We start from the raw sequence: 25837 nt of genomic DNA on the forward strand, positions 1-25837 counted from the left end.
GCTTTTCACTTTATTGATGGTGTCCTTTGAAGCACAAAAGTTTTTTTCACTTTGATGAAATCCCATTTATCTATTTTTCTTGTGTTGCTATGCTTTTGTTGTCATATCTAAGAAACTTTTGCTTAATCTGAGGTCATGGTGATTTACTCTTGGGTTTTCTTCTAAGAATTTTTATAGTTTTAGCTCTTAGATTTAGGTCTTTTATCAATTTTGACTTAATTTTAGGTATGGCATGAGATAGGCATCCAAATTTGTATCTTTGTTTGTGAATATGCTGTTTTCCCAGCAACAGTTGTTGAAGAGGTAGCAATTTTTCTTGCTACCTTTGTTGAAAATCAGTTAACGTTAGTTAATATACAGGTTTATTTCTGGATTTGAAATTCTAGTCCATTGATCTATATGTCTGTTTTTACCTCAGTACCACTGTACTGCACACTGTATTGTAATTTGTGGTAAGTTTTGAAATTGGAAAATGTGAGTCTTCCAACTTTTTAATAGTTTCAAGATTAAAAAAAAAATTTTTTTTTAACTTTTTTTGGCTTTACCACCTGGCATGTGGGATCTTAGTTCCCTGACCAGGATCAAACCTATGCTCCCTGCAGAGGAAGTATGAAGACTTAACCACTGCCAGTGAAGTCCCTATTCAAGATTGTTTTGGTTGTTCTGGGCTTTTTGCATTTTCAGCTGAATTTTATTTTTTAAAAATACTTATTTATTTTATTTTGGGGCTGTGATGGGTCTTTGTTGCTGCATGTGGGCTATCTCTAGTTGCAGAAAGTGGGAACTACTCTTCATTGCTGTGCATGGATTTCTCATAGCAGTGGCTTCTCTTATTGTAGAGCACAGGCTCTAGACACATGGGCTCAGTAGTTGCAGCTTGTGAGCTCTAGAGCCCTGGCTCAGAAGTTTTGATGCATGGGCTTAGCTGCTCCTTGGCATGTGGGATCTTCCCAGACCAGGGATCAAACCAATGTCCTTTGCATTGCAAGACAGATTCTTAATCACTGGGCCACCAGGAGAGGAGCTGAGGAGGTGAATTTTACAATCAGGTTGTCATTTTTAGCAAAACAGCCAACAAGGATTTTGGTGGAGGACATGTTAAAAATCTGCAGACCAACTTGGGGAGTATTGCCGTCTTAACAAATTAAGTCTTGTGGTCCATGAATATCTTTTTCCATTTATTTAGGTCTTATTCAGTTTCTTTCAACAATATTTTATAACTTTCAGTGTGTCTTGGACATTTATTGTTGAACTTATTCCCAAGTATTTTCTTCTTTTGATGCTCTTGTGAATGGAAATGTTTTCTTAAATTTATTTTCAGATGTTTCATTACTAGTATGTAGAAATCCCATTGATTTATATATATTAGCCCTGATTTATATACTGTGACCCTGTTTGTCTTATTAGTTCTAGAAGTTTTTAGTAGATTGCTTGGGATATCTATACAAGGTCATGTCACTTGCAGATAAATATGACTTTACTTCTTCCTTTTCAACTGTAGGCCTTTAATTTTTTCCCCCTTGCCTGATTGTCCTAGTTAGAAAATATAACATATAATGGAAGAGTCAGACACTACTGAGCAACTGAACTGAATGGAAGTGGTGAGAGTAGAAATCTTTGCTTTGTTCCCAGTCTCAGAGGAAAATCATTTAGTATTTCACCATTAAGTATGATGTTAGCTATAGTTTTTTTTTATAGATTTCCTGCTATGGTTTAAATGTCTGTGTATTCCAGCAATCCATATATTGATATCCTAATACCCAATGTGATGATATTTGGAGGTGAGGCCTTTGAGGGAGTGCTTCAGATATGAAGGTAGAGCCCTCATGAATGGGATTAGTGCTCTTTTTATAAAAGAGACCTCTCAGAGTTTCCTGGTGCCCTCTACCACATGAGGACACTTTGAGGAGTCTGCAGTCTACAGCCCAGAGGAGGGCTTTCACCCAGAACCTGACTGTGTTGGCTGGCACCCTGATCTTGGACTTCCCAGCCTCCAGAACTATGAGAAATAAATGTTTGCTGTTTGTAAGCTGCTGAGTCTGTGATGTTTTGTTGTAGATTAAATAGACTCAGACATGCCCTTTTTTGTGTTGAGGAAGTTCCTTTGTGTTCTTAATTTGTTGGAGGCTTTTTGTGATGAATGTGTGTTGATTTTGTCAAATGTTTTTTCTGCATTTATATCATATAATTTGTATCCTTTATTAATATAATATATTACATAAATTGATGTTTAGATCTTAAACCAACTTTCTATTCCTGGGATAAATCCCACTTTATCTTGATTTATGATCCCATTTATTTGTTACTGGTTTCAGTTTGCTAGGATTTTTATTGAGGATATCTATGTTTGTGTTCAGAAGGGAAAATAATCTGCTGTTTTCTAATGTTGTCTCTGTCTGGCTTTGGAATGAGGCTAATAATGGCCTTGTAGGATGAGCTGAAAAGTATTCTGTCTTACTTTGGTTTCCAGAAGGGTTTCTGAAGGATTGTGATTAATTCTTGTTTAAGTGTTTGATAAAATTCACCAGTGAAGCCATCTGGTTATTGGTGGTGAATGTGCTTGCATGCATATGTATGTGTATCTGTGAATCTTTCAAATTACACAAATTCAGAGTTTTGCTCATTATAAGTCTTTTGAAATTTTCTACTTTTTAAAAATGAGTCAGTTTTGCCAGCTTCTTTTTTTCTAGGAATTTGTGTATTTTAAGTTATCTAATTTGTTATCATACATTTGTTCATAGTATTCTAACACTGTTTAAAATTTCTGTAATATTGCTGGTGATGACTGTTCTTTCATTCCTGATTTTAATAATTTGAGTGTTGTTGTGTTTTTTTTTTTTTTGTTCAGTCTACCTGGATAATTGTAGATTTTCTTGATCTTTTCGAAGTACCAAGTTTTGGTCTTATCAGTTTTCTCTGCAGGTTTTCTATATTTAATTTCATTTATTTCCACTATAATCTTATTTTCTTCTTGATTTGGACATAGTTTGTGCTTTTTTTTTTTAATAATTTCTTAAGATATATAGTTAGGTTATTGACTTGAGATCTGATATCTGTCTTCTTTTCTAATATAGGTGTTTAGTTTTAAATTTTATTCTGAGCACTATTAGGTGTACCTCAAATTTTGGTGTATTGTGATTTTCTTTTATTAAGCAAAAGTATTTTCCAGTTTCTAGTATGATTAATTCACTTGTTTGAAAATGTATATTGTTTAATTTCTATGTATTTTTACATTTCAAAGATATTCTTTTATTTGTATAATTGGCATATAACATTATATTAGTTTCAGGTATGCAACATAATGATTCTACACTTGTATATATTGTGAGGTGATCACCACAATAAGTATAGTTAACATGTATCACTCACAGTCACAATGTTTTTGTGATGACAACTTTTAAGTTTTATTTTTTAGCAGCTTCCAAATATATGTTATCATATTATTAACCATAGTCACAATGCTGTATATTACATTCTGATGACTTATCTGTTGTTAATTGTTAATTGAATTCCATTGTGATCTGAGAATGTTTTATATGATTTCACTTCCTGTAAATCTGCTGAGGTTTGTTTGTGGCTTGGCATATGGTCTTTCTTGAAGAATGTTCCATGTGTTTGAGAAGAACGTGCATTTTGTTTCTATTTATTGGAATGCCTCTAGATGTCTTTTAGATTGAGTTGGTTGATAGTGTTATTCAAGCCTCTGTGATTTTTTTTGTCTCATTGTTCTATCAAGACTGGGGTTTTAAATGTTGCACTATTATTGTTGAATTGTTAATTTCTCCTTTCTGTTAGTTTTTGCTTAATGAGTTTGTTGTCTTATTATTATATATATGTATTTTATAGTTGGGCTTCCCAGGTGGCGCTAGTGGTAAAGAACCCACCTGCAAATGCAGGAGACAGGAGACATAGGTTTGATCCCTGGGTTAAGAACATCCCCTGGAGGAAGGCATGGCAACCCACTCCAGTTTTCTTGCCTGGAGAATCCCTGTGGACAGAGAAGGCTACAGTCCTTAGGGTTGCAAAGAGTCAGACACCACTGAAGCCACTGAGCACACATGCATGTTTATAGTCAGTATATCCCACTGATGAATTAACCCTTTTGTCAATGAATTATTCCTCATTGTTTCCACACACATTTGATGTTATTTTTTTCTTTAAAGTTTATTTTATCTAATACTGGGATAGCCACTCTACCTGTCTTAAGGTTGCTGTTTGCATGGTATACTTTTTCCATCATGTTACTTTGAACCTACTTATTTCTTTAAGTCCAAAGTGTGTCTCTGTTCTAGGCATACAGTTGGATCTTATCTTAGTCTTTTTGGACTACCGTAACAAAATACTATAAGAGTAGGTGGCTTATAAACAAAAATGTTTATTTCTCATGATTCTGAAGCCTGAGAAGCCCAGGATCATAGTACTTCCAGATTCAGTATCTGCTGAAGGCTTCCTGGTTCATGCATGGGCATCTTTTTGCTGTGTCCTCAAAGAGTGGAAGGAGCCTTCTCTTGAACCTTTTTTTTTAATAAGCACTAATCCCTTAGATGAGGGCTTTACCCTCATGACCCTCCCAAAGTCCCCACCTCCTAATACCATCACTTTTGGGGGTTAGAATTTCAAAATATGAATTTTGAGGGGAAACATACATTCAGAGTGCTTCCTAGGTGGTGCTATTGGTAAAGAACCAGGCTGCCGATGCAGGAGACATTAAGAGGCTTGGGTTTGATCCCTGGGGCGGGAAAGTCCCCTGGAGAAGGGCATGACAACCCACTCCAGTATTCTGGCCTGGAGAATCCCATGGACAAAGGAGCCTGGTGGGCTACGGTCCATAAGGTTGCACAGAGTTGGACACAACTGAAGTGACTTAGCACACATACATTCAGAACATAGAAGATCTTATTTTTTATTTTATCATAAGCTGCTCTCACAAGCTCTACCCTTGATTAGGTTATTTCATCATTTACATTTCATGTGAGTCAAGGTGTCAGCAAGGCTATGCTTCCTTTGAAGGTAGTAGGGAATAATCTGTTCCATGTCTTTCTCTTTTCTTCAGGCATTCAGTCCTCCATATTTACACATTTTCCCTGTATGTCTTCATATTGTCTTCCTTTTGTGTATATCTGTTTCTGCCATTTTTATAAGGACACTACTCATAAGATACAAGCATACTCCGTTTTATTGTTTTTCACTTTATTGGCACTTTGCAGATACTGCATTTTTTACCAATTGACTTTATAGTAATTGTGTCCCTCTTACTGTCTCAATGGGACTTCTCCTTTGTCTTTGGATATGGGTTATCTTTTTTGGTGGGTTCCAGTGTCTTCCTGTTGATGGTTGTTCAGCAGTTGTGATTTTGATGCTCTCATAAGAAATGGTGAGAGCGCGTCTTCTACCCTGCCATCTTGAACTGATCTCTGTTTTTCACAAACTGAATATTGCAGGCAGCCCTGCATTGAGCAAATCTATTAGCACCGTTTTTCAAAAAAACATTTACTCACTTTGTGTCTCTGTGTCACATTTTGGTAATTCTTACAATATTTCAGAACCTTTTCACTATTATTGTATTTGTTATGGTGATATGTGATCAGTAATTTTAAAAATTGAAGTATAATTGATTTGTAATACTGAGTTAATTTTGTGTGTATAGCCAAGTGATTCAGTTGTATATTTTTTCAGATTATGTTTTATTGTAGGTTATTAGAAGACATTGAACATAATTCTCTGTGCTATACAATAAATCCTTGTTGCTTATCTGTTTTATGTATGGTAGTTTGTATTTGTTAATCTCATAATCCTTATTTGTCCCTCTTTCCCTTCTTCTCCTGTTTGGTGACCATAAATTTGTTTTCTATTTCTGTGAGTCTTTTCTATTTTGTGTATAGGTTCATTTGTATAATTTTTTACATTCACATAGTACTTGTTATTCTCAGTCTGAATTATATCACTAAGTACAGTACTTTCTACATCAATCCATGTCTTTGCAGATGGATCTTTCTTCTTTAGGACTGAGTAATATTCTATTGTATATTTGTACCACATTTTCTTTATCTATTCCTCTGTCAGTGGACATTAAGTTTGCCTCCATATCTTGGCTATTGTTAAATAGTTCTTTAGTGAACATTGGGATGCATGTATCTTTTCAAATTATGATTTTTTTTTTTGGATTTATGTTCAGGAGTGGCAGTGGTGTATCATACTGCAGTTCTGTTTTTGTTTTTGTTTTAATGAATCTTCATACTGTCCTTTGTAGTGCTTGTACCGGTTTATGTTCCAACCAAAAGTTTAGGAGAGTTTCCTTTTCTCTACACACTCTCCAGCATTTATTGTTTGTAAATTTTTTGATGATAGCCATTTTGACCAGTGTGAGATGATACCTCATTGTATCTTTGATTTGCATTTCTGTAATAATTAGTGATGTTGAACATCTTTTCATATGCTCCTTGGCCATCTGTATGTATTGTTTGGATAAATGTCTAATTTGGTCTTATACTCAGTTTTTGATTGGGTTGATTTTTTTTTAATATATAGAGCTGCATGAGCTGTTTGTATATTTTGGAGATTAATCCCTTGTCTGTCTCATCACTTGCAAATATTTTCTCCCATTCTGTGGATTGTCTTTTCATTCTGTTTATGATTTCCTTTGCTATGCAAAAGCTTTTAAATTTAATTCGGTCCTATTTGTTTATTTTTGTTTTTATTTAAGTTACTCTAGAAGGTGAATCCAAAAAGATATTGCTGTGATTTATGTCAAAGAGTGTTTTGCCTATGTTTTCCTCTAAGAGTTTTATGGTGTCCAATCTTACATTTAGAGCTTTAGTCCATTTTGAGTTTCTTTTTGTATATGGTGTTAGAAAATGTTCTAATTTTATACTTTACATATAACCATCCAGTTTTCCCAGCACCACTTACTGAAGAGACTGTCTTTCTCCATTGTGTATTTATTGCCTCCTTTGTCATGGACTAATTGACTGTAGGTGTGTGGATTTATTTCTGGGCTTTCTGTTTTATTCCATTAATCTGTATTTCTGTTTTTGTGCCAATATCATACTCTTCTAATTACTGTAGCTTTGTGGTATAGTCTGAAGTCAGGGAGCCTGATTCCTCTAGCTCTGTTTTTCTTTCTCAAGATTGCCTTGCCTATTTGGAGTCTTTTGTGTTTCTATACAAATATAATATTTTTGTTCTAGTTCTGGAACAGATGAATACTACAATGAATAAAACTGCTGTGTGCACACTCATGTACAAGTGCCTGTATGGGCACATTTTTATTTCTTTTGGGTAAATACCTAGGAGATGGGTTGTTGAGTCATTGAAAGTACATTTTCAACTTTGTTAAGAAACTGCCAAATGATTTCCAGAAATAATTGTGTCATTTTACATTTGCACAAGTGGTGCAGAGAGTTTTACTTCCTCAATCTTCCTGTCAGGACTTGTATGGTCAGTCTCTGTCATCATCCCTTATAATATATGTGTAGTGATATCTTTTTTTTTATGAGCTATGTTTAAAAATTTTTTTATTTATTTGTTTGTTTTGGCTCTACTGAGTCTTGGTTGCAGCATGTGGGCTATTTATGTGGGTTCAGTAGTTGCAGCACATAGGCTTAGTTGCTGTGTGTGGGGCCTAGTTCCCTGATCAGAGATCAAACCCATGCCCCCTGCATTTGAGTGCAGAATCTTAGCCACTGGATCACTAGGGAAGTCCCATGTAGTGATATCTAAATGTGGTAATAATTGCATTTTGTTGATGAATGAGGATATTGTTAAATATCATCTTTGTTAAATATCAATAAGCATCTTTTCATGTGTTTATTGTTATTTTGTATATTTTCTGAAGTATCTGTTGAAATATTTTCCTCCCTTTCCCATATTATGAAAAGACAAACTTTTTTTTTAAAGACCAGAAAGATGAGATTAATGATACTGAGCATCTTTTCACATGCATATTGGCTATTCGTGTGTCTTTTCTGTGATGTGTTCATTTATTTTGTCCTTGAGGAGGAAGAACACAAGACTCTATACCCCTGTGGTTCTCTGACTGGGGCCATAATTGGACAGACAAAATACAGATAAATAAGAGAAAAACAAACAGAATCTATTCAACACATGCAGTGTGCATATACATGGGAGAAATTCTATAAAGAGTAACTCAAAGGAGTAGTTACAGCTTAGGCTTATATAGTGTATTAACAAAGGACAATAAATTTCTAGAGAAGTGATAAGACAGAGGAAAAAGGTTTGCTATTCCAAGGATGGTGAACTGTGGGATAGAACGTATATGGGGGAAACTAATAGGAGATAATGTTTGATTAGTAAGGCTTGTTATGTGAATTACATTCCTGGGCTGATAAAGAGTCTCTGGTGATAAATAGTCTAAACCTGCTTTTAGGCAAGCAAGGCATGGACAGGGAGCCTTTTTGGCATCTACTCTTAGTTGCTTTCAGTTCAAAATAATCCTTGTGCCAAAGTGGCATGTTTTGTGGTAGCATATTTTTATTTCCTGCACCCCCCTTTTTTTTGAGGGACAAGAAATAATAAAATTAAATTATGAAAAAAGAAACTAAAACACTGCCTTCATTCCAGCTGTCAGTTTCTAGAATCTAAAAATAGGACACCATGTTTTGAGGAGTGATTATTTTTTTTTCCTGAGTTCTGAATTTAGCCAAGTTATATCACTGTTATACTTATGCATTCATTGAAAAACTGCTTTTGTTGAAAAACTTAAATTGAACAAAATTTGAAAAAAATTTTTTTTCTATTGTGGTTTTGCTGAGGTTTTTTTTTTTTTCATAATTACAGATTTTTACATATATGAAAAGAACTACAGAAGAAATGTGATATAATTTTTATTTTCTGAGAGTGATAATTCTTAAACTTTGAGTACATCAATCAGCAACTATTTTCCCTTGTAAATTAAATGAATAGTAGAATAATTATTCATAGCTTAGAAGGGGACATTTTGTAAATAGACTATTGGATGATTCTAAAAAGCTTAGGTGAGGACTTCCCTGATGGTCCATTGGCTAAGACTTTGCTTTCCCAATGCAGAGGGCCCTGGTTGGATTCCCAGTCAGGGAATTAGATCCCATTTGCTGCAACCAAGAGTTTGCATGCTGCAATGAAGATTGAAGATCCTACATGCTGCAACCAGGACCTAGGTAGACAAGTAGATAAATAATAGTAAAAAAGAAAAGCTTAGATGAGACTTCCCTGGTAGTCCAGAGGTTAAGACTCCTCGCTTCCACTGCAAGGGGCACCAGTTTGATCCCTGGTCAGGAAACTAAGATCCCTTGAGGTGTGGCCACACACACACACACACACACAAAGCTTACGTACCTATTTTAGCAGGGATGTTATATGTATCATCAATAGAATGTTGGGTTAGGTGGAGATCTTCATTTAGCTGTCCTCTACTCTTTATTTTTACTATGAAATATAATGTATCTACCAAAAAATGAATAAAGGGTAAACCATTTAATAAATTATTCATTATAATTTAATATGTTTTTATAAGGCAAATATATTCATATAACCACCATTCAGGTATAAAATAGAAAATTAGCCCAGAAATTCCATGTACCTTTGTAGTTACAACTCCCTTTCCTCTTCTTTAAAACTAACCTGTCTCCTAATCTTACTTTTTTGGGATACTATTGCCACCTAAGTGTGTCTCCCTAAATACTAAGTTTAGGTTTTATTTTGTCTGGTTTGAATGTTTTTCTTTACTCTTCAAGTTTCTATTTGAATATCTGTAGAAATAATAGGGCTAGGTGGAATTGTAAATTGATACAGCCACAGTGGAGAACAGTATGGAGATTCTTTAACAAACTAGGAATAAAACTACCATATGATCCAGCAATGCCACTACTGGGCATGTACCCTGAGAAAACCACAATTCTAAAAGACACAAACATCCCAGTGTTCACTGTAGCACTGTCTACAATAGCCAGGACATGGACACAACCTAGATGTCCCTCAACAGGTGAATGATAAAGAAGTTGTGGTATATATATACAATGGAATATTACTCAGCCATAAAAAAGGAACAAATTTGAGTCAGTTGTAGCAAGGTGAATGAACCTAGAGCCTGTTATACAGAGTAAAGTAATTCAGAAAGAGAAAAACAAATATTGTATATTAATACACATATATGGAATCTAGAAAAAATAGTACTGATGAACCTGTTTACAGAGAAGAAATGGAGATGCAAATGTAGAGAATGATCTGGTTGAAACAGCAGGGGAAGGAGAAGGTAAGAAATTGAGAAAGCAGCACTGACATATATAGACCATCATGTGTAAAATAGGTAACTAGTGGGAAGCTGCTCTATAACACAGGGAGCCTAGCCTGGCACTCTGTGACGACCTAGAGGGGTGAAATGAGAGGGGAGGGAGGCTCAAGAGGGAAGGGATATGTATATAGTTATGACTGATTCATGTTGATGTATGTCAGAGATCACTACAGCATTGTAAAGCAATTATCATCCAATAAAACAAATAAAAATGAGAGCCTAAAAAAAATGTTCTGAATCAATAATATAAGAATTGATTCCTATGTGGTCTCTAGATACTTAACTAAATAGAGTAACAAACCCTGGCTAATAGTGTGAGGTATATTTATTTGGATTATTCTTTTCAAACTGGAGTGTGTTTTATAGATGATTTTTATATTCTTAAATAAATATTAAACGAGTTTTTTAAAAAGAATGCTAGGGCATTTAAATATAGAAGTTTTTAAAATATACCTTTAATTTTGGGGAAAAAGATTGCTGCCTTCTGCTTTAGAATATTATTAGATTACAGTAAAGCAAATTTATGAATGTGAAATATGTATTTTCACAGATAACCCAAATTGTCTTTTTCACTTAGAACCAATAATTAGAATTACCAGTAAAATCACCAGTGGTAATTTTTTTTTTTAAACTTTTTATTTTGTGTTGGAGTATAGCCAATTAGCAATGTTGTGGTAGTTTCAGGTGAACATTGAAGGGACTCAGCCATGCATAACATGTACCAATCGTGATTCTTACTTGATTTGGATGAACAGAAAAATGACATTTTCCAACATTGGAGATTTTCATGTTTAACAATTTTTAAATTACCGTTGGGATATTTTTTCAAATAATTTAGCAAATTACTAATAGTCAGTTTTCTAATTAGACTGAAAAGTAGAACTTATATATCCTTAAGATTTTACAAGTGTTTTCATTTGATCATTTAGAATTTTAAGTTATACAATTGTAAAACCTTATAAAAGAGTAATCCTGAATGTAAAAAATAGTTTGTTTTCACTAATTAATAGATAGTTTTTGGTTAGGTAAACATGGTTTACTGTTCTTTACAGAATAAATTGGTTGATATTTCTCTATATAAATAGTGTTTGCTTAGCATAGAAAATAGAAATAAAGACAAATAGAAAGCAGGAGAAAACACAGCCAGCCACCCTTAAAATTTAAAGTAGAAGATTTTAAGAGACCAATAAGTAACGTTCTGTTAAGCGGTTTTATCATGGTATATACTTAACCATTCTGCTATTGCTGGGATTTTAAAGTTGCTTGTATTTTTTGCTGTTATAAATAATACTGTGATGAACATCTTCATGCATAACTTTTCCCCATACATTTTGTATTTTTTTGGTACAAGATTCCAGATGTGGAATTATTTTGTTAAGAATAACAAACATGCAAAATATTGTTAACATTTTCCCACATTTATATTTTCTCAGTCTTTCATTCATATATTTAAGTGCATATTACATATGCACATTCACATACACATTTTTTTTCCAGAACTATTTGAGAATAAGTAACAGATATCAGGCACTTTACCTCTGAATACTTTAGCCTGTACTTCTTAAAAACAAGGAATTCTTTTACATGATAACCACAATACATCATGAAGAAGATATATACTAATTTCTTTTTTAATATCATTTTTGGCTTCTAACTACATTAAAAATATTTATTTATTTATTTGGCTGTGTCAAGTCTTAGTTGTGGCACATCTAGTCTTCATTGCATCATGTGGGATCTTTGGTTATAGTGCACAGACTCCATTTGCCGCACATGGGCTCAATAGTTGCTCTGTGCGGCCTTCAGTAGTTATGGCACACAGAAACTTAACTAGGGAGACATGGGCTTATTTGCTCCATGGCATGTGGGACCTTAGTTCCCTGACCAGGGTTTGAACCTGCATCCCCTGCACTGCATGGTGCATTCTTAATCTCTGGACCACCAGAGAAATCCCTATAATAATTTCATATTATCATCTCATATAAAATCTAGAATCAGAATTCTCTAAATGTCTCCAAGATGTCTTTTTTTTTAAATCTAGGATCAAATTGAGGTTCATGCATTATATTTTTTGGTTTTTATGTCTCATTAGTCTCTTAATCTTAGAATAATCCCTCCATCTCTTCACCCCCTTAAACCATGACACTGACTTTTTTTGAAGAGTTCAGGCCACTTGTCTCGTAGGATGTCTTATATACTAGATTTTAAAAATTTTTCTAGGTTTGCCCTTATGATTAGGTTCATGTTATATTTTTGGCAAGAATGCTTCATAGCTGATGTCATTTGCTTATTGCATCATATCAGAGGATACATAATATCCTCTTGTCCCACTGTTGGTGGCCTTATCTTTGATCACTTGGTTAAGGTGCTAGCTGCCAGATGTTTAGTTACAAAGATGCCTTTTTCCTTCATAATTAATAATCATTTGTGAACCTGATTATCTGTTGCACAATGCTGACATCAAGGTGGCTGAGCACTAATGGGGAAAAAATGACAAAACAGAGTATGTTTGTGGCATTATAAATTCATAATTATTAATCTTACTGGATTTCTCAATCCCAAGATAATCCTACTGTGTTTTGCTAGTTGTCTTGTGTTCACCCTCTACACGATGAAGATTTGAAGCCTTTTCTCTCCTCAACCCTGTATTCCTTTACCTTTCATATCACTCTGAAAAAAATGATCTTGGTTTCTGGAAGAAGCCCATCATAAATCAGCACAGTGGAGCAGTTAAGAGTGCTGTCAGCAGAGTTGAGAGTGTATGGCTCTAGATCCCACTGTCACTATTCAACCCATTTTACTGTGGGCCAAGTTATTAATCATTCTGTCTTGGTCTTCTCAGTTATAGAATAGTTACTTTTATACCTCATGGAGTTGTTGGTGTTCAGTTGCTCAGTTGTGTCTGACTCTTTGTGACCCCATGGACTGCAGCACACCAGGCTTCCCTCTCCTTCACCATCTCCTGGAGCTTGCTCAAACTCATGTCCATTGAGTCGGTGGTACCATCCAACCATCTCATCCTCTGTCATCCCCTTCTCCTCCTGCCTTCAGTCTTTCCCAGCATCAGGGTCTTTTCTAATGAGTTGGCTCTTTACATCAGGTGGCCAAAGTAATGGAGCTTCAGCTTCAGCATCAGTCCTTCCAATGAATATTAAGGATTGATTTCTTTAGGATTGACTGGTTTGATCTCTTTGCAGTTCAAGGTACTGTCAAGAGTCTTCTCCAATACCACAATTCAGAAGCATCAGTTCTTTGGCACTCAGCCTTCTTTATACTCCAACTCTCACATCCATACATGACTACTGGAAAAACTGTAGCTTTGACCTCATGGATTAGTTGTGAGGGTTAAATGAGGTAAAGCATTGTAAAGGGCTTAGCATAGTTTCTGGCATATGGTGCATATTCAATAAATACTAGCTCTTTCTATGCCACTTCTTAAGAAACTTAATTATAATGTTAACTATTCTGTCTCCTGTATCATCAACCTCTCCTACTTTGTTGACCTCTTTCCTATAAGCACTTAAACTTACACAAATATTTTCTATCTTAAGCTAAGTAACCAATAATTAACTCAGAAGACCTATCTTGAATCTTACATTTATCCTCAGCCCTTTTCCTATATTGGAGAAGGCAATGGCACCCTACTCCAGTACTCTTGCTTGGAAAGTCCCATGGACGGAGGAGCCTGGTGGGCTGCAGTCCATGGGGTCGCAGTCCATGGGGACTGAGCGACTTCACTTTCACTTTTCACTTTCATGCATTGGAGAAGGCAATGGCAACCCACTCCAATGTTCTTGCCTGGAGAATCCCAGGGACAGGGGATCCTGGTGGGCTGCTGTCTATGGGGTCACACAGAGTCGGACACGACTGAAGCGACTTAGCAGCAGCAGCAGCAGCAGCAGCAGCTTGTCCTATATCCCCCTTTCATAACTCAGTCAACTGCCTACACTTGCTGTATTTATGTCCCTTTTCTTCTTTCCTGTTTCTCCTCCCACCATTCCATTAAACTATCCCTAAGTCACTATCACCTCTCTAAATTCATTATTTTTTCTCTTCATGTTTTCTTTATTCTTCACAAAAGATCAAAGTCATCTTTTTAAAAATACAGCTATGATATGATCATTCTTTTATTAAAACTAGGGGATTGATGCTGTTGTTGACATTAAAGTTTAAAATCCTCAATATAATCCACACAGTTCTGCCTAACTGTCCATCTTTATACAAATTTCCTCTTCATTCTAAGCACTTGAGCCAGGTAAGTCCTTTAATTTTCTTGAACAGACTTTCCTCATGTCTGAGCATTTACATTTTATCCTCCTTTTTGAACCACTCTCCATTTTCCACTTGTTTCCTTTGGATAGTTTCAACTTCAGTAAAAGTCATATTCTTAGTAAAACTTCCCTTATCTGGTTCAGCAGAAATGCAGCATCTGTAATTTTGTTCATATTGCTCATTACAATTGTAATTAAATAGTTAATTGGATAATTCTTCCTTGAAATGTAACCTCCACAAAGGCAGGAACTGTAATTATTTTGTTTGTTGCCAGTTGTTTTGCTAGAAGGTATTTGGTAAGTATTTGTTGGATGAAGAATAAATTTTTATTCATTCATAGCAATGTCTCTCATCTTTTTATTGTTTAATGATAATCCTAAAATCTATAAGTTTTTCTTTAAACCTAAAATTTGTGGCGTTTCAGTGCTTTCTGTAGCGGCTCCTTGGAAGAAGCAGCAGCTCCCACTTCTTCTACTAGATGATCTGAAGATACAGCCCCAAGGGGCAGGTGCAAACAAGTCATTTCTTTGACATCTGTTTTATCTTAAAAATACACAAACACTGCTTTCTGTTTCTTAATATTCTTACTTTTGTTAAACAAAAAGGGTCTAAAACTGATACTAGGAAGTAGAATAGACACTTTTCTAATTAAACATTTTCAGTTCTTCCCACAATTCCTCATTTGACATTGTTTTACATCAATGTACTGTGTTCATTGTACTGTGTTTCATGGTTCAAGAACTGAACACAGTTCTCCAAGTATTATCGGTACAAAGATATGTTAAATGAGTAAAGGGCAAAATGTAATGAGGCAAAAAGCTGACAGTGCTTGGATTTATCAGTTTTACTTTTGAAATTGGTATACATACAGTGTTTTAAGTTGACCTATTTTTAGAAATAAGGTAAACTTAAATGTATCTTCAAACTATATGGAGTTAAGACTGTAGATGATGTACTGTTATCTTTAGGTTTAATTTGTGTTTTCCAAATCAACAAATCCTAAACTAAGAACACATTTGTAATGCAGGAAGTGGTTGCCTTTGTGAGGTGATGTGCAGATGAATATTGTTCCACTGATAGTGTGGGTAAGCACAGATTGTTTACCAGGAATCCCAACAGCTTTGCATGTGTGTAACCATAGTTGTAATATTTCAGACAGAATTCTGAAGAAAATCTCAATTTAAGTGAAATGTGCTTTAGTTTCTCATGTATATTTGAGAATGGTTAGGCAGATTTTTTTAGTTATGGTATTTATTACTCTGGTTAATTTCTTGAAGAACTGAATTAGAATTCCTGAAGGTTTTCATTTGTTATAATTTGTGATGAATACATGTATTATATATTTAGTACTGCATATATTAATTATTTATGTGTGTAACAGGCAACTCAAAGTTATGTTGACGAATGTCCTATGGACGGATTTAGGACGAAAATTCAGAAAGACCCTACCTAGAAACGATGCTAATTTATGTGATGCCAACAAGGTGCAATCTGACTCATTGCCTTCGACATCTGTTGACAGCCTAGAGACATGTCAAAAATTAGAACCTCTTCACCAAAGCCTTAATTTATCTGAAAGGTACGTTGTTCAGTATTGATTTTGTTCAGCTTACTGCACTGGAAGTACTTTAAGTCCAATGATCTTAAAAATAAGATTGTTGGAAATGATCTTTAAGAAAATCGGCGTATACACGTGTGACTCTCTCAAGTCTTAAAGCTGACAATCTTCATTTACAAAGTTAATGACTCTACATTTCGTTAAATCGATTGCGTTAGAATTATTTTTAAAAACAAATAATATTCTTAGTACATTTAACTTAATTTGATTCACATAGACATATTTTTAGAGATTCACATATATAAAATGAAGAACTAGATATAGACAGGTAGATAAGGACCTAGATTTTGTTAGGTAAGGACCTAAATATTATCTCAAAGATATGTTAAAGATGAAAAAAAAAAACAAGTCTGTTTGTCTGTCTATGGGTCTTTTTATTTTCTGCATCTTTAACATTTGTTCTTCAGTTGCTTAGTTGTGTCTGACTCTTTGTGACTGTCTGGACTGCAGCATGCCAAGCATCTTTAACATACCTTTCAAATATTATTTAATCTAGGTCCTTACCACTTTTTACTTTGTGAGCTTTCTTGTATTTTACATGCATTTTTAAAAACAGAAGATGATTTTGAATTATTATTCCTAGATTTTTAATAATAAATATGCAGTTTAATTTTGAAAACTAACAAGACCTGTTTTGTTCTATATATTTTTGTTGTTGTTGTTGTTGTTCTATATTAAAAAAAAAATTGTATGTGAAGTTTGGGACTAAAATTAGCTCTGGGAATTTGTGACCTATAACATCATGTTTTTAATGTATTTCCATTTACAGTTTTAACCCTTAAATGAATTATTTTTTTAGGGGAAGTATTTAGTTTCAATTAGAATAGCCTGTCATTAGCTAGATGGTGCTTTGATTATTTGGTCTGTAACCTTAATGGCAATTTTTTTTAGCAATATTTTTAATATTTATTTTTTATCCATTTATTTGACTGTGCTGGGTCTTAGTTGTGGCATGTGGGATCTAGTTCCCTGATCAAGAATTTAATCAGGCCCCTTGCACTGGGAGTGCCGTCTTAGCCACTGGACCACCAAGGAAGTCCCTAGATAACAATTTATAAGTGCTTTAAGCCAAGGTCCAACTGAAACTTCATGACTTTCAGCAGTTTTTTTTTAAAAATTAAAGTAGAACTCTGTCAAAACATTTGAACATAGTATTGTGCAGTACTTTTTTTTTTTTTAAAGGACACTTCTTTTAAAAAATACAAAAACATAAAAAGCTATGTAACAGGAATTCCCGTACTGTATCATACCTGATGTAAATTAAACTTTCTAAAGCACCCAAAATCTTAGACACTTAGCTTTAGTAATTTATGAAGAAGCAGTTTACTCTCATTGTCCTGAAGTACAGCATTTTTCCTCCTTAGTACAGGTGAGCTATTCCTTTACTGTCCTGCTAGATCTAAATAAAGGGGACTAGTTAAAGGGATGGCCCTTCCAATCCCTTTGGTTCTTTTGAGAAGCTCCAGCTCTCCTCCAGATGACATCCATCCCCTCATCCCATGTCTAATCTTTTTGAATTAGAACGGCGTGATTAGAACAGTGTAATGTTTCATCCCCCAGAATAGTTTTTCTCACCAGAAATTGTTAGCAGCTATATTATGTGTTCAGGAAACTTAAAATATAATGTGAAAGAGAGTCCCAATAAGATTCTAATTTGTTTTTTTACTGTGTATGTATGTGTTTCTGTTCCCTTACTCAGATGGACTACCAGTTAGTCCAGAGCTTCCCCTCAGCTCCAGGTGTCCTAGGTTTAGCTTGTTTCAAAGTGAGTGAATCATCTTTGTTTTCAGACTTGTTCCTTTTTCTCTATCTCCTCCCTGTCTGAATATATGACTCCTTTTCACACTTAGTTCTTTGCATTAGAACTTAGAAATTGTCCTGGCTCCTATTTTTCCCTTACTCTTTGTATCTAATCATTTATCAAGTCTAGTTATTTTTGCCTCCTAAATCTATCTTCAAATGATCTTTTCTTCCTCTTTCTCACCACTGCCTCAGTTCAAACCCTGATAACTTTGTGCCTTTATTATTCTGATCGTAATTTTATTGGGCTTCCTGTGCGTAGTCTTTTTTTTCGTCTTCGTTATTTCACCATATTGTTGCTGAAGTGTAAAGATGTTATGTGTTACTCTGCTATTTAACATCTTCCTGTGGCTCCAGATAATCTTTAGGTTAAAGGTCAAACTCTTTACCTTGGCATTACAACGTCCATAATGATTGCACCTTGATTGTCTCTAGCTTTGTGTCTGTCTACTCTTCCACATTCAGTACTGTGCTTTAGAATTAGGGAACCTGCTGGTAGCTCACTGAATGTATAATGTTGTTTTATACCTCTGAGCTCATGTTTTTTATTCTCTTATCTTGGGAAAAATTTCCTTTTCCCCTTTATTGACTGATATTGGCCTTTAACACTGAACTCATTTCCATCTTCTTGGGAAGCCTTCTTCAATTCCAGCTGCCACATCTGCATTTGATCCCTTTCTTTGTCTGGGAAAGCTGCCTGTTCTATATCATAGCACCCATAACACTTAATGTGATTTCTCTGCCTCCCTTACTATAAGCTTCATAAGGGCAGAGACTACATTTTATTATTTTTTCCTTGCACAGTACTGAGCACATACTAAATTCTCAATAAACATTTGCTGAGATTACTTAGCAGTTCCAGTCTCTTTGATTCAAATGTCTTTTCCTCCACCCAAACCAATTATCTGCTCTGTAATTTTGGTCTCAGACAGGAAAAGAGATATTATAAGCTTCAAATAAGAAAATTGGAGAGCTGTTTAGGGTATAGGTTTGGATAGATGTTTTCTGTGTGGAACTTGCTATCTAGAATAGGAAACTTAGACTTTCTTCAGACTTTGCTTAACTTTGACATGATACTGTTTGTCTTATTTTCATTTTACTTGGCTAAGATGTCATTATTTCAGAAAGGTGAAAGGAAGAAAAACTTATGTTTGGTTCTTAATTTTAACTTAAAATTTAACTACCGAATAAACCAAAATTACTTATTCATTCCCAGCAATGGCTTCTTCTTTTTTTCTTTTTACTTTTTAAAAGTTTTGTCTACTTATTTTTAAGTAATTTTAAACTTTTATATTGGCACATAGTTGATTTACAACGTTGTAATAGTTTCAGGTCTACAGAAAGGCACATTCTGCGATCTAAAGGTAGTGATCAAGTATGTTGCCCTTTAATGAAGACAGGTTAGCCTTTTAATTTCTGGATAAAGTTGAGAAGAAAAACAGAAAATATGTGATCCCAGTCAGTCTTATTAAATAATGAAGGAGAGAGTCAAGAGTTTTAGAAATGTCAAGCTAGCAGTATATGGGATACACACAAATCTTTTAAAATAAATAAGCCATATTTTAGTTTAGGTTTTACCTCCAAACGTGGTTCATATCTGTTTTCCTGGGAGAATATTTCCAGATCTTTATAAGCCTTGGTCAGTAGGCAAGAAAGAACCTAGTGGGAGATACCTGCAAAACTTTTGAGAAGGTAAACCATCTTTATCTTGTCCTCATTGGTTAACACCAGAGATTATTAGAGACATAGTGAGACAGTGTACAATATTCTATTATAAAAAGTTAACTCCTGGTTCTTGGGATTTCCCTAAGTGGTGTAATTATATTTATCTGTGTTTTTCTTAAGTTTATATATGTTTGGAGTTTTAAAAAATTACATATTCCAGATATTGTGATGGTATGACTTTTTGGACACCCTGGTATTCCTGTAACCTTAAGACTTTTTTAAGCCAGCAATGGTTTATTTGAGTGATACTTTATTCACTTACAATATTGCTTAGTAAAAGAAAAGGGTAAATTTAGAAAATTTGTGTATTATTTTAAGAAGGTAATTGAAAAATTAAAAGAAATTTTATGTAGCTTAAACTGATTTAGAAAGTAATATTTTGAATGATACCATCTGGGATAAGAATAGATTTATAGAAACCCTATTAAAATGCCACAGCACAGTTTTAGCAAAACGTTCATCTAAATTGGCAGCAAAATAAAAACTAAATTAGTATTGTTATTTTTTTACTTGTTATTTATAGCTTTAATGCCAGATGCAATTATTTTATCTGTCAACAAGGGTTCCATTTCTTTAAAAATTTGCCCTTAACATCAAGGATATCTTAATAGCTCCTATCAGATTTTAAAGTTTTCTCCCATTTTTTATTTCAGTCTTATATTTACCTTGCTACTTAGATGTGGGGTGGAACCCATAATTTGTAATTGAAACAATTAAGGACCAGAATGTGTATAGAGACACATTCAATAAATGATATTATTTCTCAGGCCAGTATTCTTTCTGCTTCATTTCACTGTTACAAAATTTGGTTCTTTGGTTTAGCATATTATGTTTTGAAATGTGCTTTCAACATAATATTAAGGCTTTCCTGGTGGCTCAGATGGTAAAGAATCTGCCTACAATGTAGGAGATCTAAGTTCAATCCCTGAGTCAGGACAATCACCTGGAGAAAGGAATGATTACCTACTCCGGTATTCTTGCCTGGAGAATTCCATGGACCGAGGAGCCTGGCAGGCTACTGTCCATGGGGTTACAAAGAGTCAGACACAACTGAGTGACTTAAAACTTTCACTTTCATAATATTAGTAAGTAAAATTAAATCTGTTTTACTTACTGATACTATTTGCATACTTGAGAAAAAAATTGGATGGACTGTGTGAAATGGCAAGTTTCTGCTGTGTTGAGGTAGTACAAGAGATGAAGTATACACTTTTATATATTTCTTGTTAATGTTCAGAATCTTTTGTACTGCTGGCTAGCCCTAGAATTTCCGTGGTAGTGCTAACTTATAAATTGTATACCAAAAGGCAGTTTAGATATTATGAACTTAGTTACCACTTTATAGATTTGTATTCTGTAAGGTTGTCACACAAAACTCTGTTTCTTCAAGGTACCCAAATTACATTAAGTTGTAAATAATTAAAGAAAGATGTTTGGGCTATGGTGTGTGTTATGAAGAGCTAGGAGTACTATAGATATTGCTAACTATTTAATTATATGCTTTTCTAAGAAGATATTTTCATTAAGATTGCAGAGCAGAGCATGATAAATTATGACAATTAAATACTAATTGAAAAGATAATTTATAAGTTTGGGGAAGACTTCAATAATAGGAAGATTAAAATGAGCATCCATTTATTATATATTGACTGTGTGCCAGGACTTGTGCTAATTGCTTTACATCTTTTATTTCATTTAATCTTAATCATTTTTAAGGTAGATATTGCCATTCTCCACATCTTAGAGATGAGGAGATCAGTGATAAGAGGCATAAATTATGGTAAGTACCCGACCTAAGGTTATATAATTACTAGTTGAAGTTGAAACACTTCACCCTGTGTTTGACTCCAAAGTCCTTGCTCTTAACTAACTCTGTGCCCATACTGCTTTTCATTTTTCTGACCTTTAATTTTTTTCATAAGTAAAGTAGGAATTGGACTTTATTACATATTTTACATGATATTGAATTCATTAACCTTTAAATATTCTTATTTTTATTTTTTTTCTTGTGGCATTTGTTCACAGTAGTAGAATGCTTTCTAATTGAAAGGTATGCCTTGGTAGACACACTGAGTTAGCTCCTTGAGCCTTCTAGTAGCTTCAGAGGCCCATTAGGGCTTTTGTACTTTAGAGCTGTGGGTTCTATTGTAGATTCATGTATAATCTTTTCAAGTGGGTTTTGGGGGAATTTTCAAGTTTTTCTCTTCTAGGAAAGACTTTTAGACTATTTGTTTAGCTTAAAAATTCTCATTTACCTTCTAAGGTTCTTTTTTCATAGCTCTGGTTTTTCTTTCTTCAACAATCTAGCAGCAAAACAAACCATAATAGAGTAGAATGATCATTCTTTATTCAAAAGAGAATTCTAATCTTTATAATTACTCTTTTCCTTGCTGATATTTGTAAATTTTTTTGTTTGCTTATTTTTGCTGATTATTCTCTTCAGTACTCTGTAGAGAACTACCCTTCTATGGACTTTTTCTCTCCTATTTGGAGCTTTCTTTAGAGACTCAACATTTAAAAATATACTTAAACATACTATAGGCAGGCATTTAAACAAGTGAATTATAGCTAATTTTTGGGGGGGGTATTTCTTCTTCTATCCTCCACATTTTATTTTAAATACTATAGTTCTTGAATTATTTTGTTTTGAACTACATTTTAGAATTCAGTACTGATAGGGGACCATGAAGAGTATATCATCAATTCTTAAAATGAGCTATCAACTAGTGTATCAAATTCTCTCATCTCTTAAAAGTAAGTAAAATTTAAGGGGACGACGGAGAATGAGATGCTTGGATGGCATCACCGACTTGATGGACGTGAGTTTGAGTAAGCTCCAGGAGTTGCCTGGCATTCTGCATTCCATGGGGTCACAAAGAGTTGGACATGACTGAGCGGCTGAACTGACTGATTTGAAGAAAAGTAGTTCTTACTTGAATAAAATTCTGTCTTCTAATAATCCTACATTGTCCCTAAAGATTGAGAACTGCAGTTGAGTTTTCTTTATTCATTTCACAGCAATTCCTAGTGTGAGGTCAGATAGAAGAAATATTGAGACTCCTTACTGGTCTTTTGTTGTCTTCATTCCTACTTCAAATCCAGGATTTTAAGGAGGGTTCTGTCAGGCATCAAATATACAAAGCAGACAGTAATAAATAAGAATCTTTGAGGCTTAAATCATGAGAGGAGAAAGAAAAATATCTTTGTTCTTCACTCTCCACAATTCGTGATTGTGCTAAATGGCTTACTTTATTTCCTTTCTTCTTTCACTCAAACTCTTGAGTTCAGAGAGTTGTATTTACCATAGCCTTGTTCTAGATCATATACAGCTTAATCAACCCAGTACTTTTTTGTGGAGGTTGTGCTGGAAATAGATATATTTAAGGATTCCTAAAATATCTACAGAGAAACTCAGGTTATCTGGATGCTGTGGCAAGTTAGTATTGAAAATGCAGTGTAATGGAATAAAATTTAAAAAACCCAAAAGCCCAGGTTCTTCTAGGAGCTAGAGTTGCTTATACTTGGGCAACCATTTACCTTTTATGAGCTTTGAGTTCTTCATGTTTAAAATAAAGAGGAGACTGAATTATTTTACAGTTGTCCTAGGATCTGAAATTCTGCATTGTCTGGAACATAGTGAAAAGAACACAGTGCTTCTATTCTATAGTGAAAATTGAAGGGTACCTCTGAGTAGTACAGCAGATGTAGCAAAGTACAAGGAAGCTCACATTGTTTACTTAAACAAAAGTACGTTGGTCCTTTCTAGGTGTTATCTGTTATTTCTCACAAAATGTCAGTGAGGTGCTGCAAGTGACAGTCGGGGGAACATCTCATAAACAGGAGATAGGAAAACTTAAAGAAAAATACTAACACAAATTTTTAAAATCACAATAATTTGATCTAGGCCTGTCAGTTTAGGGTCAGATATTTGCCTTAAAGATGTCATTGTAGTATGGCAGCGAGTATCAGTTGTTCATAATAACAGCTGGCTAAATAGAAGGTTAGGCCATCCTCTTCTGTTTAAGGCGATACCAGGCTTGCATTACTAGTTTTTATATGAATCCCACCAATTTAAAAATTACTCTTTGCTTTTCTAAACATTAATTTTTTTGACCCTTTTTCCTGATGCTATTATGTAAAGATATTTATTACCATCAATATATGTGCTGTTTTTCTTAAGTAATCTGTCATTACTATAGATGCAGTATGAATGATGTCTTTCTTATTGGATTTAGCATTTATCATTTGCCAATTACGAATACGTTGTTATTTACCAAGGACCTTTCTGTTGAAAAGAAACATTTTTTTGAATTGTTTTGTAGTTTCTGTATTTTTAATAACTACTGGAAAAGAAAACTCATTTTTTTAAAAATTGATTAAAATTTTAAGCAATTCCAATAGCATCCACTAGTATAGTTAAAGCCATATAGTGGCAGGCCAATCTATGCCAGTCTATAAGATGTAAGTACTTCCAGAAACAAAAAAAGAGTGTTTGTCCAAAATATTGAGTATTTATGGGTTGATTTCCAGGGTGGTATAATTCTAATAGCTTACTTATGCTAAGTTGAAAATGTTTGAAACTTCAACTTCCTAGAATTTTTTTTACTGCAAATTTCAGCATAGTACAGTGTTTGTTATTTTATATGACAGGATACCCAGAGTTATATTGACGAATATCCTGGGAACGAAGTTAGGAAGAAAATACATAAAGACCTCATCTGTAACTGAGGCCAATTTGGGTGATACAGACAACTTGCAATCAGAGCAGCTTTCTTCATCAGCTGATGGCAGCCTAGAATCTTGTCAAAATCTAAATCCTCACAAGAGCTTCTTTTTATCTGAAAGGTATGTTTAGTGATAACTCTACTCAAAATAAATTGTGCACTTATTCTCATGAGCCTTCTTCTGTTCTCCCCTGACAAATGTGTAACTGCTAAATAACTAGTGTTAACTTTTCTCCCCTGGTGACTGGAATTGCTATGGGAACCAGCAGCCCATAGTTAAGAGTCACTTTCAGAAACTACTGGTCACTCTACTTGTGTATGGGAAAATGGATGTAGGCTTGTAATGAAAATTTAGTTACCTACTGCATCTTTTCTGGTGTAATTGAAATTCATTCCCCTGACATATGTCTATTCCTCATCTTTCTTTGTCCTGTCCACCCATCTGTTCCTCCATCGATCCATCTGTCCCTTCTTTTCTTTTCCATTGTTTTTATACTCAGATTCTAGAACTCTGCCTAGTCACTAAGCATTTGCTGAATGAGTGATTGTATGCATTCCTCACCAAAAACATAATATGAGGTAGCTGAAATTGGTACATAGTTTAACTGTACTAATAAGAGAAATGGAAATCAGCAGTGCCAAGTGGCCCTGGTGGTAAAGAACGCACCTGCCAGGGCAGGAGATGCCTGAGACAAGGGTTCAATCCCTGGGTTGGGAAGATCCTTTGGAGGAGGGCATGGCAATCACTCCAGTATTCTTGCCTAGAGAATCCGATGGACAGAGGAGCCTGGTGGGCTACAGTCCATATGGTCACAAAGAGTTGGACCTGACTGAACGACTTTGTAGCAAAGTACTAGGAGAGGCTCATACGGTGGTTGTAAATAAGAAAAAAAAATTGTGGTTAAAAAGCTCAGGGATGTCAGTTAGTACATAGTACTAGATCTTTTAACTTTCATTTACTGTGAAACTCTATTTTATTTTCTGCTTTCTAACAGTACAATAAATAGTTTTGATCTGAGTGAAAAATTGTTGATCCGATCTTAATTGCCTTTCTACCCCTAATCATCCAAACATAACTTCTGGTTTGTATTTCTCTTTTAAGGCTAATTACATTAAAGAGTATTCATAGTTACCTTTTAAAGTATCTATAATAAATTTCTTACTTTATAACATTCTGTTTTTATAAATTCTGTTTATTATTAACATAAATTTTATGAGTTTTTCTTCTTTTGGAGAATATTTTGTGTTTCACTTAGATTCTACTTAGCAACAATGTTAATTTTATCCTTTTTCTGAATTTGCTGTAAAAAAAAAAGAGTGTTTCAGTGGCATTATCCAGTTACTAATAAATTTAATGTATAATCAGAGGTAGTAGAAATGCATTTTATCATTTTGCACTAAAAGTGTTTA

General features: G+C 34.3%; 1 protein-coding gene across 8 annotated transcripts in view; it reads left to right on the forward strand.

Annotated features, from left to right (window-relative positions):
• Nucleotides 1–25837, forward strand: part of SENP7 (SUMO specific peptidase 7) — a 146120-nt gene that overhangs the window by 41626 nt on the left and 78657 nt on the right. For 3 of the 8 annotated variants that reach the window (XM_040225759.1, XM_040225758.1, XM_040225760.1), the window contains 2 exons: nt 15942–16139; nt 24354–24548. The exons of 2 other annotated variants lie outside the window; for them this stretch is intronic. In XM_040225759.1, coding sequence (XP_040081693.1) covers nt 15942–16139; nt 24354–24548 — 393 coding nt within the window. The remainder of the gene's footprint in view (nt 1–15941; nt 16140–24353; nt 24549–25837) is intronic. 3 more of the 8 variants (XM_040225761.1, XM_040225766.1, XM_040225763.1) reach the window with 2 other exon arrangements.

The sequence above is a fragment of the Oryx dammah genome, unplaced genomic scaffold, assembly GCF_014754425.2.
Source record: "Oryx dammah isolate SB20612 unplaced genomic scaffold, SCBI_Odam_1.1 HiC_scaffold_2, whole genome shotgun sequence".
Taxonomy (NCBI): domain Eukaryota; kingdom Metazoa; phylum Chordata; class Mammalia; order Artiodactyla; family Bovidae; genus Oryx; species Oryx dammah.